Source organism: Rhinolophus sinicus, chromosome 1, assembly GCF_057876585.1.
Source record: "Rhinolophus sinicus isolate RSI-liver-muscle chromosome 1, RSI-T2T, whole genome shotgun sequence".
NCBI lineage: Eukaryota > Metazoa > Chordata > Mammalia > Chiroptera > Rhinolophidae > Rhinolophus > Rhinolophus sinicus.
Genome location: NC_142501.1, coordinates 114,643,380 through 114,658,667, shown reverse-complemented (window position 1 = coordinate 114,658,667; position 15,288 = coordinate 114,643,380). Strand labels below are relative to the sequence as shown.

General features: G+C 42.3%; 1 protein-coding gene across 1 annotated transcript; it reads left to right on the top strand.

Moving 5' to 3' along the window:
- The first annotated feature begins 148 nt into the window (after positions 1 to 148).
- On the top strand, positions 149 to 12,728 carry LOC148759226 (optineurin-like). Its single transcript, XM_088788894.1, has 4 exons — positions 149 to 334; positions 7,604 to 7,780; positions 8,445 to 8,648; positions 12,557 to 12,728. The coding sequence occupies exons 2-4, from the start codon at positions 7,615 to 7,617 to the stop codon at positions 12,634 to 12,636; spliced, it is 450 nt and encodes a 149-aa protein (XP_088645020.1). The 5' UTR covers positions 149 to 334; positions 7,604 to 7,614; the 3' UTR covers positions 12,637 to 12,728.
- Positions 12,729 to 15,288: the final 2,560 nt, after the last annotated feature.

The window sequence follows — 15,288 nt, the reverse complement described above, 5'->3', positions numbered from 1 at the left end:
GGGCCTGTCGGGGCGGGGCCTGTCGGGGCGGGGCCTGTCGGGGCGGGGCCTGTCGGGGCGGGGCCTGTCGGGGCGGGGCCTGTCGGGGCGCGGGGCCTGTCGGGGGCGGGGCTCGGGACATTCCCCGCTGCGGCGGGGAAGCCCACAGGGCAGTCAGCTGAGCGTCGCTGGGCGGGGTCGTAAGGCGGCAAGTCAGCCCGAGGCTCCCCGAGTCCCCGCCGCCGCCCTCCCGCGTGTCCTCTGGTCCGCGTTTGCATCCGGGTACCGAGCCTCCCCCGGCGGGCACGATGCCGAGGAAGCAGTGACCGGGAAAAGGCGGGAGCGCGCGCGCGGGGTGGTCCGGGGCCGGGGGCGGGTAGGGGTTGGGCGAGGCGGTGGCTCCTTCTCTATCTACCCTGGAAGCTGTTCCCGCAGACCCCTTCCCTGCCATCCTGAGCCAGTAGGGGAGTGGGTGGCGAGGGGTGGGGCGTCCCCTCCTGTGGGAGGGTTTCCAGTTCCCGGCGGATCCTCACCTGGTGGGAAAGGGCCGCGAGGGCGGCCATCCCTGAGCGCCCTTCCCCCCTCTGCACCGGCCTGGCTGGCGGCAGGTGACTTTCCTCTGTAGGTCGCAAACGTGGTTTAAAGTGATACCCTCCCGCGGGTTGGGAATCACGTGCAGCTAGTGCCTCATTACAAGGGAAGTGGTTAAGGGTACACCTTTGGGAGACGTGAAAAACTGAAAACTACTCTAGCTTTAGGAAACGGCCCAGGAACACTGGAGAACAAATGACTTCTCTCAGGTGGTGGGATACTGAACAGCCACCTGAAAGGAATCTTCATAAACCGTTGTGTCTAGTACGTGTGTGTGTGTGTGTGTGTGTAAATGTGTATATACATACTTTTATACTTGTATTTAGACAGAGAATGTGAATGTTTCATGAGGCTGAGGAATTGCTTTTACTGTTGGAGATGTGTAAGCTGGAGACAATAAACATGGAACAGAGAAAATGAAACCAGGTTCGTCTGCCTCCTCCACCAGGAAAACTGTTGTACGGAAATGTGTGCCACAGACATATTTAAGGAAAACCAAAGCTGTAGGCCCGTAAGGTGGTGGTAGGACATGGAAAGCCTGAGATCTGGTTCAGCAAGTGGCGATGTGAACGGCAAACCCCCCTTGCTCTTTGTCTAGGGGCCAGGCTAACCCTCAGGCCCTGCCCAGTCTGTAGTCAGCTGGGAGACCCTGAGGAGGCCGGGCCAGGGACCGCCCTGGAATGGACTTCCCTGGAGAGAGGAGACAATGATTAGAGTCTTTGGGATGAATGATCCGCTTTTCTACTGGGACGGTTTCAGTAGTTCTTTAGATATTGTGAACAGCATTATAAAAGTAGTGTCTTTTTGTAATTGACCTCAGGTTGCGTCTTATGCTATGGAATCCAAATAAACCCTCCAAAAACCAAAGGAAACTTATTGTTGAAAGGAACTGGTCATTGTATTTATTACCTTACTGTGGAAGCCCCCCATTTAAGTAGATCTCCGAGCCCTGCTTCTTGTGAGTTTTCTAGATACTTGAACTGTGTGATATGTTCTTTGGAATCTATGGAACAGTAAATACAAAGGAAAAGGAAAAAAGTAAACTTTGTCTTTTTGAAATTAACATCTATTTCATGCAGAAAAAAATATATTACAAGTTTTCATTGTTTTCACTTTGATGTGCATGAGGATTGAATAACAGAATATATGTTATGAAATGATGTCCAGATACCTTTGCATTAAGTTGGTGCAAAAGTAATTGTGGTTTAAAAGGTTAAAAATGAATGCAAAAACCTCAATTACTTTTGCACCAACCTAATAGTAATATAAAAAACAGTACTAATTTTCAAGGTAAGTTTTAAAAGTTGAATTTAAGAATCTGGAAGTGAATGCCGTAGAACTGTAGTAAAACTCGTAATACTAGCGTGTGGGTTTGTCACCTACACAGCAGGAAGTGTTTCATTAGTGTTAGACTTTAAAATACCTTGTTAAACTATATTTTCATATCATTTCAACAAACATTTCCTGAGGGCCTGCTGTGTGCCAGTATCTGGGAAGAATGAAATAGAGACCATGGCCTAAGTTGGACAGGAAGATGGACGGGCATGGGGTGAACACTTTGCAGAAAAGGACCAGGGAGGTGGAACACAGGTGGAACGCGCTATTGGGTACACAGAGGAAAGAGCGGGACATCTCCTTGAGCTGGACATTGAACTGTCCAGTGGCTGTTTGTCAGGGCAAAAGGGGGCCATTCATTTGAAGCACAGGGCAGAACACAGATACAAGGGCGTAGAAGCAAGAGTGCAGGGAACTGTGAGCTCTGTAATGTCCTCTGGGTGTGAGTGGCATGGCGACAGGAGATGATATTGGTGACTAAGTGACAGACAGATCCTGAAAGGCCCTATTTGTCTCTCAGGAAGGAGCTGGACCTCTGTCTTGTATGGGAAGGGTTTTAAGCAGCCAGATGAGCTCATGTTGGGGAAAAAAACAGTGGGCTGAGAGGGAACGATCTGAGAGTCAGACTGTGTAGGAGGCTATGAAATTTCATTCAGCAAGTATTTGTTGGACCCCCAAATATACCAGGTAATGTCCTAGGTGCTGTGGACAAAATAGGCAGAAATCCTGTACTCTGTAGAGTGCAACGTTGATATCTATAGTCCAGACAATACAAGAAGGGTCTGACCTAAGCTGGCGAGGTTGGAGAGGGGGCGGAAGTGACAGCCTTTGGTGACCCATTAGTGACCCATTAGACTTAGAGGAAGAGGAAATGGGAAGAATCAAACACAACTCCCAGGTTTCTGCCTGGGATGATGAGGTGAAATCTATTTTCATTTTCCGTATATTAGCAAATTACAAAATCAGAATACCATTTCTGGCATAAAAGATGAGCATTGTTTTTATTCCCCTAGAAGGATACGTACTTAGAGTTATTTCCCCAGGATGGGGATGGGTTTAGTTGATGCAGTCTTGGAATGTTGTAGTCACACAACAGCCTAGCCAACTGTCCCCCCGTGTCTTTCCTGAAGGAAAGAAGAGTCTGTGAGACTGTGCCTTTCTGGGACTTTGTTCCATCCTCAAGTTTACACCTTAGGTCTCTCTGTCTGGTCCCCAAAAGAAGGTTTGCAGCCAAAGACGGGTAAGATATCTCACAGGAGATACAACCTAAGCCAGGCGGAACCGAGTGGGCACCCCGAATGAGCTGCCTTAGAAAAATATGGGAAGGGGCCTTGCCTCCCCTTCCCCCTGCCTGGGAAAAGCTGTTGCCGGCTCTGGCTTTTCCCTGGCACCTGTTTGTGAGAGAAGTTACAAAAACAATAAAGATCAGTTCTTTCCACTTAGCTCAAGGGCACTGTTACAAAATAACCTTAATTTAGGACATTGTGGGACCTTGTGCTTCAGCTGTTGACTGACAAAGGGTACATACCTTAATTAGGACATTGTGGGACCTTGTGCTTCAGCTGTTGACTGACAATGGGTGATTGAGATAAATGTTTTTCTGTTATGATGTGTGAGTTTCAGAGACTGTGTAAGAAACAAGGTTGGTTTCTCTTGTTTTTGTATACCTATTCAATAAAAACCCCCAGTAGGCCTTATTCTGGGCTCCAGTCCCCTGAGACTGAGAGACCCCTGGCCTTCAGAGAGATTTAACTGCATTAAGTCTCTGTTTGTTTCTTTCTTAAAAACTTAACCCAAACCGCCCCTTCTCGCACCCTCACTGCCCCTGTTGCGCTGGATGCGACAGAATGTCACTCAGCTTCCTTGTGAACCCAAACCGGAATTTGCCAATAACCAGCTATTGTCTCAGATCACCAAATAGGTTTTCACTGTTTAAAATTTCTTCATTCACATGGGGATTGAACCTATGAATACTTAATCAGCAAATTTGGAGAATCAATCACAACAGTGTAGGGTTAGACTTATTCTGTATTATTGTGCTTCCCCGAAAATAAGACCTAGCCGGACAATTAGCTCTAAAGCGTCTTGTGGAGCAAAAATTAATATAAGACAGGTATTATGTTAGATAAGACTGGGTCTTATAGTAAAATAAGTCCGGGTCTTATATTAATTTTTGCTCCGCAAGATGCATTAGAGTTGATTGCCCGGCCAGGTTTTATTTTTGGGGAAACAACGGTATTCCCACTGGTCCAATGTCTAGTGGGTGGAAGTCAGTATAAGGCAGATTTAAGTTCAATACAAAATGACTTTCTGACAATCAGAACCATCCTGTAATATAATGGGCAGTTGCCTGCTAAGGTCATTGCTCATAGTTTCTGTCATTGACGTCATTTACGCCTGGTCTATATGACCATCTGCCGCAAAAGCCAGACAAGACTTATTTTTTTCTTATTTTTCTTTTGTTCAAGACCAGGGTTAAATGTCTGATCCGCCATCTTGGGCCGCCAGAGCCAGAATAAGGAGTTGGACTGGATCATTTTAAAGCCCAACTCAGGGATGAGATTTAAGCTCATGCCTACAAAGTCAAGCCATTGCTATAACTACAAGTAGTTAAGCAATTCCAGAATTTATCATTCTGGAGTTAAGAATGATAAAAATATATAATCGGGAATTCAAATAGTGGATCTGGGAATAAAATCCCCGAGATTTTGCTTTTGATCTTTGGACCTTCTATGTAGCTCTCTTTCTTCCTCATCAGGGAAATCTTGACAAATCCCGTGTTAAATCAATTCAGCCTTCTGTAGTTAAATATCACCTTTGCTTGTAAATGACACATTTCAGATCCACATTAGTTGGACTTTTATGGAAAAATCTGGAATCAGGTAGAACCTTGGAATAAATGGCTTAGTGCCAATTTCCATAACCTTTGAAGATGCGTTCAAGGATGTATAATACATCTCTGTTTCATTGAAAGTAGCTCAAGGTGTTGTCAAAAACAGGGTAAGTACTCAGCTTCTTCTAAGTGGCATTCTACCAAGAGACCTTTCACATATGCACTGTACTGTGATAAATCATAATGAGGCCCCTTGAAATATTCTAAAATCATAAAGTTCTCTTTGAGTCACCACAAGTCAGTTAAATTGCTGTTAGTAATATTTTGGTACTAATTTACATGCTTATCATTTTGGTATTTACATACTTATATTCAGCATACAGGCTAACTGTTTATTTACTGTGACATCTGCATTACCAAATAATTTTTCCTATCAGTGCTGAGTAGCAAAGGCTTTACTATAACTAGGATAGGCATGTGTATTATTAGTGTGAGAGGGTGGCATGGCCGTGAGGCTGTTAGGGTGCATGTGTTGAATGGTATGGGTTGGACTGTGACCTTATTAGAAGCTTAAGAACACTTTTTGAGCTGAAAAGTACTGTAATGACCATTTGCTAGATAAGTCACATTTGCTAACCATCACAAGAGGTCAGGTGACATCTGGAGGTCACACATCTGGTTATTGGCACCCAGTGTTTATTCTACTGTCTCCCTTAGTATAACCCTATTTTTTTCCTGGTGTCCTTATAAAATCTGGGCAACCTGGAAAAGTGAGAAGCACCAGTGTAATAATTAGAACCTGTTTAACTTCTTTGTGGTGTGTCTGAAGACTTGGTAGAGGCATAAAGGATAGTCAAAGAGGACAAATATCTGGGTGGTTTTCTTTCCTCCCTCTCTCCTCCCCTCTCCTTTCCTTCTCTTTCCCCTCTCTTGGAAAAACTATTAAGGAGAAATGTGTGCATATAATAAAATGGAACGAAACACATTTGTGGATACCTGCTTAGGTACTTTTTCAAAAAATCTGTAAAATATTTCCATTTACTTTTTCGAAGTGTAGTGTAATCACCGAATACCTGAGGAAATTTAATGTGGACAAGTAAATGATACACGTTACAAGGATTTTATCTTTCGGTCTATTACCTAGAATTTTAGTATTCCTCTGCAAAATTGATGGGAACACCGATACTAAGTAAAAACCCATTTTATGAAATGTTAGCACCAACATCATTCTGTATAAAACTGAATTTTACAGAAAGCCAGAAACTGGCTTTATTCAAATTATTTTTGTCCAAATTATTTTATGCAAAATAATCCAGATTATTTTATTGTGGAAAACAAAAGCAGTTCGTTCTCGTCCCCTGATACTATCAGAGAGCACACGTCAGCAGTATCCTCTTTGCTAAACGAATTGGGATGTGGGGCACATTGGTGACTTCAACGGCTCACACTTGAATATTGTACTTTATCAGTGTTTTTTTACTTCCCAACATTGCCATCTTCATTAAAGAATCTCATGAGAATGCCTTTCCTTGTGCTAGCTGCCCTAGGGAGACGTCACACAGGTGACACTGTTGGGGGCCTGCTGTCCCATCAGTAGTAGCTCCATCTCTGATTTCCTACAAGTACCTTTAGACCAAAGGCAGGTCGCCAGTCTCCTGGTTCCAGGGGACCCCCAGAGAGCCCATGTGCCGCCTCCTGTTGGATCGGGAGGAAGTACCGCCCTGCATTAGTGTGTTTGGTTGCCTTTTCTTGTATGGGCACTGGGAGAGCACTCTTAGTCGTGATGATGCAGTGAGACATCAGAGAGTGGACTTCTCTCTCCTCGTCTTCACTGACTGCAGGGTTTCTTGAAAAGGCTTATCTTCTTCATGAAATGTGTAAAAGAAAATGTTTGCCTGTAACATGTAGCCAGTCATGAGAAGAGAGTTCTGTTTGCCCAGGTGATAGGCCCTACAGAGGTGGAGTTGGGATACACTTGTCTCTTATTGACGTCAGCTTTGCCCCCGCTAGAGGTTAAGTGGTATGCTTAAAACAGTCTCAGAACATGCAATAACTAGGCGAGATTTCTTAGTCTTTTTAGTGTGCTTTGCAAAATGATCCAATATTGAAGCCTAAATATTCAGTCATCCCTTTATGGTCCTATAGGTCTGGGTTTGGAGTCATCCTTGCTACTTGGTTGTGCCTCTTAAGTGACCTTGGAAGAGCTATAAAACCTCAGTGAACTCAGCTCTGTCACCTGTAAAATAAATATAATTGAGTTTCCATGAGGATTAGAAACTGACGTGTCTGATGCAGTGATTCGGGACATAGTGAGCATCCGAAATGTGTTAGTTCTCCCTTTCTTCTTAGCCCAAAATACAAGAAATAAAATATGGAGATTAACAGCTTATTGAAATATACTTAACATACCATGCAATTCACCCACAATATGGAGACTCGAATGGAATGATGTGCATGGGAAAATCAGCTTATTGATGCTTTGCCCATATCCACAGATATACATATACATACATACATACATACATACATACATATATATATATGTGGAAATCCTCTTGAATGACTCTTGCTAAGATTCCTGATCATCATGATGCCCTTTTGCCCTTTTTTCCCTCCTCCATTTCCCAGCTCCTCACTGTACCCCTTTACACACCCATATGCACAGGCATCCAAGTGCACACACATACACACTGAGCTAGGATAGCCTTTGTTTAAAAGAGTCAAAAAATATTCAAAATATGATGGGAGGGAAAGTAGGCAACTTTTGGAATACATATTAGCAATTGCTAGTGGATTTGGGGAGATTCATGGGGAGCCCTTGCAGAGGACGGACAGCTATATTTTCTGTTTGTAACTTTTCCATAGGATCTGGTGCCATGTCCCACCAACAGCTTAACTGCCTAACTGAAAAGGGGGACAGCCCCAACGAAACCACAGGAAATGGACCCCCCAATCTGGCTCACCCAAACCTGGGCACATTCACCCCAGAGGAGCTGCTGCGGCAAATGAAGGAGCTGCTGATGGAGAACCATCAGCTGAAAGGTAAGCAACACCTGGCCCCCGTGTTTCTCCATTCACCCTGGACCTTCCTGAACATAATACCCTTTGTGATAAGGCTTGTTGGTGAACTCCCTGCTCTCTGTCTGGTTCCCTGGGGGCAGAAAGAGCACAGAATTAAGCTATCAGTAAGGCTAAAGCTGCTTTCATTGTGTACTTTTGGGTGAAGGTAAGAATAAAAAGTATTTTATGTGTCTCAGGGAAATGGCATAATGACATTTAGTTAATTTGAAAGGAAACAGAACGAAAGAAGGCTGCTATTATTGTAGAGTTAGTCCTAAATATCATTACTTTGTTAAGAGGAAGCATTCTAATATCTCAAGCCATGGCTTTTGGCAGGACCTGTGTTTGAATCTGGTTAGTCTTTGTAGTTATACACAGGTACTTGTGCTATATGGAGGTAACCAAATCAATTTTATTTTCTTGAGTCTTATGAGGACTAGAAATACCCTTAGACCCGCTGGTCCTGTCTGAAAACAAAAGCCCCTCATCTTGCTACAGTCTTCTTCTGGCTGACCCTTAGGCCCAGGCCCAACATGGCATCTTTAGATCCAGAGCCTCCTGGTGAAGGGGTCTGAGGGGCAGTGAGATTCATGAAGTCAGGTTCAGTCCCCTGGTGTGTGACACCCTCACTCTGAACCCCATACAGAAGCCATGAAGCTAAATAACCAAGCTATGAAAGGACGATTTGAGGAGCTTTCAGCCTGGACAGAGAAACGGAAAGAAGAACGCCTGTTATTTGAGATCCAGAGCAAAGAAGCCAAAGAACGCCTAATGGCCTTGAGTCATGAAAATGAAAAATTGAAGGAAGAACTTGGAAAACTAAAAGGGGAAAACAGAAATGTCATTCCAGGTGAGCAGACTGATTGGCTGTGATTTTATTTTACTAATATTTGTAGTATCTTATTTGTAGAACCTTATTTGTCTGGACTTCTAGATCAAAGCCTTTCATGGTTCAGGTTAGACAGATGTTTTGCATTACCTTGAAAGAAGTGTTCTTGCTGAGAAGATTGGTTGCAGTTTTAAGGGCCATGAATAATCACTGTTGGGGGAAAGAAATTTGTAAAGCTTTGACCGTATTGATTATAGTCAAAAGAATGTTGCAGTTATAAACTAACATTTTGTATTCATTACAGACAGTGCAGAAGGACTTCTACCTAGAACCATCCAAGTGTGTTTTTAGTGTGTGTCTGTGATATAAAATTGCATTTTAAGAAATCTGTTACTCAGAAGTGTTACTTGTTGACCTTGTCCTTCCCCTCTGTCTAAGATAGATTCATCACTTTTCATTGCACATTTACTTCTGAAAGATGGTTTAAGAAATGTCATATTGTGAAAGAATATTATACAGGGTTGCCGTGTTTTCATTGACCCAAAGAACCTGGGAAATATGCTCACAGCCAAGAGTGGGTATCAAAGATGTTAGTGAAAAACAAAGCAGAGCAGATGTGCAGCCTCTGCCTGGTTGCTCGCGCTCACTGGGTATTATTTGTTTACATGGACACAACTGCTGTTCATTTTCTTCCAAACCTGGATCTTAACTCTTTGGAGGACAGAGCACTGGGTTGATTCAGGGAGGACGTAACTCCAGATATCAGTGATCTTTCTTGAGACTTTACCTTGAACTTTGATGATCTCTAATTCCTTGAATGGGTAAAGAATGTGAACAGAGAAATAAAATGGAAAGAAAGTAATGAAAAGGGGATGGTATAGAATAATCTAAAGAATGAAAAGTTGTTTAGAAAAGTATCAGTTGGTATCAGTGATCTACTCATCAACTCGTGCTCGTGAGACAATGGAAACATTGAGCTTTAATACATTCATGTTAGTGTTGGAAATGTTTCACTGTGGATAAGGCTTACCACATCTGATGCTTCAACGTGTCTTCCAGTTGGAAGAGCATTAAGTCACGTTTGGGGGGAAATCGCTCATTGTCTGAATGTTTTTGAGGTGTAATACTCTGAAGAAATGATTACACCTGGGACATATGAGTAATTTTCTATTCTCTGGAAGAAAATGTCTTATATGGTTTTCCTCCCTTGGCTTTTGGGAGGTGAACTGACAGTTGGCTTCAGCCGGCTGGGACCTAGCACATTGAAGCCAAAAAGGAAGCTTCCAGAAGCAGTTTGAGATTGTCTGCCTGGAGGTTTTCTTACAGATCCCAGCATTGGAAGAAGTTGAGATGAGAAGTTGAAACTGTGGACAGCTTGTGTCAGTGTAGGCGATCTGTCGAAGTGAGCTACAAGCAGGACTCAGAAACGAGTCCTTGGGACACAAGACTTGGGTATTTGCGACAATGAGATACTTGGGGCTCTTTAATACCCTTGGTCATCAGCCTTCTCCCCCCCAAACTGTGCCTCCCGGGCTGACCCCTTGCCTCCCTTGAGGTGGTTTTGAGGTGGTTTTGAGGTTAGGCGGTCATCTTCCTCACTTAGTAAAGCTCTCAAGGCCTGGGACTTGTCTCACTCATGCTGGCCCATGTTTGCCACTGTTCCCACAGGGGGGAATCCCCCCTCAGCATCAGGGCTTCTCAAGTGTTTTGTCCTACACAGGGAAGAGAGTTGGAAATTTCCTCTAGAGATCTGCCTTCCAATCCTCAGGGTGAGGCAGAGGCATTAATGGTTCTGTTTGATTTAACTGAATTATACTCTATATAATGTCCCTACAGAGTAGTTTTTAAATTTTAATTGCAGACTGCTAGGCGAAGGTCGTTAGATAGGCTTTTCTTCTTGGATTATAGAATGGGATATCAACTGGGCACGTTGCTAGGACAGTAGGATGGAGATATTATCTAAATACAGAGAAAGACAGAGAAGTTGCTGTGTTTCACCAAGTCAATGGTAAGTGACTAAAAGTGAGGACAGTGTGACAAATGGTGGAATTGGGGCTGAGATCCTAGAAAATAAACCATGGGAGTTCTAGTCCAGGAAGTCAGTGAACAGACTCTCGGGGGTAAAATAGAGAGACATTTAAAGTGTTAGAGTACAAGGTGTCTATGGCCAAACAAATAGATTCATATTTTCTCAAAGGCATTTAAGAGATGCTCAGAATTGTGAAAAAGAAAATTAACCTGACAGTCGGAGGTTCTAGTGTCACGGCCTTATAGCCCTGGTCCTCAGACACTTGTTTAAAACTTCATTCCAGGAACATTCTTTTATAAGGAGACAGAAAAGTCAAATAAAGCTCTAAGCCTCTTCCTTTTTAAAAAAAATAAAACTCTATTTCCTACCTTCCTGCCAAGGTAGTTTTGAAAAATCCATTCCATAAAATGTTTTCTGACAGATCAGGTGGGTAAATGTGAAGATTCCTAATGATCCTATGTAGTCTTGCCTTCATCTGTTTGCTTCCTGCTTCCAGGCTCTGTGGTACCTTTCCTTGTATGTTTTCCTTCCTTTACATGTACGTTTCTTTGGTGTGAGTCATTACTAAGAGAGATGGCACAGGCTCTTAATCTTTCCTTGCAGACCTGACTCTTCCGTTTCACAAGGAGTTGCTTTGCTCAAAGTCCTGTGCTAGTTTCCCAGCAAGGAAATGCTGCAAATGAAGGAAGAGCATGATCTCGATGGTAGGAGGGGCACCTCCCTGCTGCAAGCTAATACCCGTCCATCAGTTTTTAACATTTCATGGACGAGCTGGTTTATGTTCCAGGCACATGCCCTTCTGATACTTTTTGGTTCCACTGCGAACCTTTGGGCCTGGTTACCATCCCTTAGGAAAGCTGTCACAGAGAGGGGTATGTGTGCGGTGCATGTCAGTTTTCTGATGTGTTGCCTCCTCTGACAATCTCAAGTGTACATATTTCTGGTGGTGCCATGCCCTCAAGAGTAGTGAAGGTTTCCTGAGGAGGAAATCAGAGAGGCCGAGAAGGTCAGAGCTGGAAGAGACCAGAGACCCTGTGTGCCATGTCTTTCTTTCTAACTCAAGTAAACTGAGGCCAAGACATTAAGTGAATGTGCTCATGGCATCACGTACACTGATTAGCTGAGTGTGGAGTCGAGTCTGTTCTCCCTGCTCCCAAGTAAAACCTTGCCTCTAAACAGGGTCTTTCTTCCGATTTTGTCGTATGCAGTGATTGCATCTGGCTGAACACAACACGTACTTGATGTATTGGTGAAATATTAATGTTTATAGAGCCTGAAATTTAATTTTTTTTTGAGCTTTCATACCAGCCTCTGAACTTTCAGTTTGCTTATTTCTCACCAGACTTACGTTTAGCATCTTAAAGCACCAATCCAGAGTATTATAGTATCCAGACTATATATCTGGGAGAATTTTGGACCTTTCATTGTGTTTTGCTATTACTGTACCAAGTGATATCCTTGATGCTTTGGCTTCTAAGTGGACATGACAGGTATGGGGAGCGAGGGGGTGGGTGTGCACTTGTGGAGTAAAATAAAAAAGCAAGAGGTTGAATTTTGGCAGCATTTTATCCTTATTTTCTGATATTCTGGACTAAAATTTGCAAGTCTACCATTGCCAAGGTCTGGTTGGTTATTTTCATAATATCAGATTATTCCAGCATGCTGAGGAAGCCTTTCTTTCATGAGGTGATTTTAATTTGCTATTATTTGAATACAGTAAAATGATATGAAAATGTTATGTCAAAATAAATTGCCAAGGACAAGCTGGAATATTCTGTTGTAAAGCATAGGTGACAAAGATGTTGAAAAACTGCCTTCCCAGTGGGTGTGGAGCACTTGAGTTTGAAAGCCAGGTTCTTAGTTTGATTAGTTAATTTGCTTTGTTCCTCGTCATTTCCAGGACCCCACTGGGGACCCCAAGGCAGTAGCAGAACAGGAAGTAGAACAGCTAAAGACCCAGGTGGCGTGCCTTCAAGCTGAAAAGGCAGATCTGCTGGGCATTTTGTCTGAATTACAACTCAAGCTGAACTCAAAAGCACTCTGAAGACTCCTTTGTTGAAATTAGGATGGCTGTAAGTGTTTTGGCTTTGGTTTTGTTTTAAGCAAATTACAAAACCTCACCTGGACAGTTGATACAAATACCACCATTTCTTTTCAACACAGAGGAGCCAAGTAGTGGGAAAATTTCAGTGTAGCAAAGATAAATTGGCTCTTATTTCTTAAGTATCACATAATGCTTGTAAGGGTGATCATTGCTGAAATGGAAAAATATCGACTACCTTTTATGACAAAAGAGATCGTCCTTCTTTTTTCCAGTATGTCCTGACAACCGGCCTTCTCAGTATTTAACAACCGGTAAGTCAGTGAGTAGTTGCCAAGACTAATGTTTTCTACGTGGGTATCAGGTTGACGAGTTCCTCCTAACTAAGGTCGGGCTGAAACCTAGAACTAAAATCCCTGATACCTGAACATCCTGGCTTGATTTACATACTATGTAAGATATGATGAAAGCACATCCCAAGACTCAGCATGTGTTTTTCTCAAAGAAGTAAGTTAATCTTCATTTTCAATAATCACAAGAAATAGGGGTGTAGACAGTATAAAATTTATTCTGAAAAAATTAGGTGGTTTGTGGGGAGAGGGAACAGTAGATTTGTCTTTCTTTCATTGTTTGTCAAGTTTAATATGTCACGTAATTTGTGTTTTCTAAACAAACTTAAACTGACAGCCAGTAAGGAGAGGGGAAGTGTGTAAGAAGTGTGACCCAGGAGAATTGAGAAGCAGCAAGGAAATTCAACCCGAATTGGAAAATTCGCCCTAGAAAATGAAAATAAGCTGTAGTTCAAATGTAGGTCAAAACACTGTGGATGAGTGAGTGGTATGACAAAGGCTCTCCTTCAACCCTGCACCAAATGGCTCCTAACCCACTTACTTGCTGAGCCAGGAACTGAGCCTGTGCACCAGTGAAGTCTGGCAATTTCTAAGATACCAATATTGTTTGTTTTACTTTTTATCACCACTAAGTTCTTTTTTAAAAACCAGTTTTGCTGTCACACAGTTTAAGATTCGGTTGTTCCACAACTCTGTATAGAAAAACTGCAGCTCCTGGGCCACGCCCCACCTGCTTTTCCTGCTTCCCCAGATAACAACTTTCAACAAATTTAGCTGGTTCTTTCCATATTTACCTCCACATATCAGGCTTAAATTGCCACTTAAAATATCCCCCCTGTTTTCAACATAGTTTATTGATCTCCCACTATGAAGGATGAATATTTAACTGTCTTTCATCCCCATCATCGTCATCACACACACATGCTAGACTCACTAAGATAAAAAGAGAGAAGACACTAATTAACAAAATCAGAAATGAAAAAGGGGAAGTTATCATGGGTGCAAATAGAAAGGATCATCCGAGAATACTATGAAAGACTATATGCCACCAAATCCAATAACCTAGAAGAAATGGACAAGTTCTTACATACATACATATAGCCTTCCTAGGCTGAACCATGAAGAACTGGAAAATCTAAACAGACAGATCACCAGTAACGAAATTGAACCAGTCTTCCAAAACCTTCCCAAAAACAAAAGTCCGGGACCAGATGGCTTCACCAGTGAATTCTACCAAACCTTCAAAGAGGATCTAATACCAATCCTGCTCAAACTCTTCCAAAAAATTGAAGAAGAGACAGTACTCCCTAACTCATTTTATGTGGCCAACTTTACCCTGATACCAACACCTGGTAAGGACAACACAAAAAAGAAAAGTACAGACCAATATCTCTGATGAATACAGATGCAAAAATCCTAAAACAAAATTCTAGCAAATTGAATGCAACAATGCATTAAAAAGATTATCCATCACAACCAAGCAGGGTTCATCCCAGGGGCACAAAGATGGTTCAACATCTGCAAATCCATCAATGTGCTACATCACATAAACAAAATAAAGGACAAAAATCATATGATTATATCAATTGATGCAGAAAAAGCATTTGACAAGATACAACATCCATGTATGATTAAAACACTTAATAAAATAGGTATAGAAGGAAAATACTTGTACTTAATAAAGGCTATGTATGACAAACCCTCAGCTAATCTCATAATTAATGGTGAAAAACTGAAGCCCTTTGCTCTACGTTCAGGAACACGACAGGGCTGTCCCCTATCACCTCTGCTTTTCAACATAGTGTTGGAAGTCCTTGCCAGAACAATCAGGCAAGAGAAAGAAATGAAAGGTATCCAAATTGGGAATGAAGAAGTTAAATTATCACTCTTTGCAGATGACATGATGCTATATATAGAAAACCCTAAAGACTCCCCCAAAAAGCTATTAGAAATAATCAACGAATATGGTAAAGCTGCCGGCTACAAAATCAACGTACAAAAGTCCATTGCATTCCTATATACTATCAATGAAATCTCAGAAAAAGAAATGCAAAAAACAATTCCTTTTGCAATTGCAGCAAAAAGAATAAAATACCTAGGAATAAACTTAACCAAGGATGTGAAAGACCTATATGCTGAAAACTACAAGACATTTTTAAAAGAAATTGAAGAAGACTCAAAGAAATGGAAAGACATTCTGCGTTCATGGATTGGAAGAATCAACATAGTTAAAATGGCCAT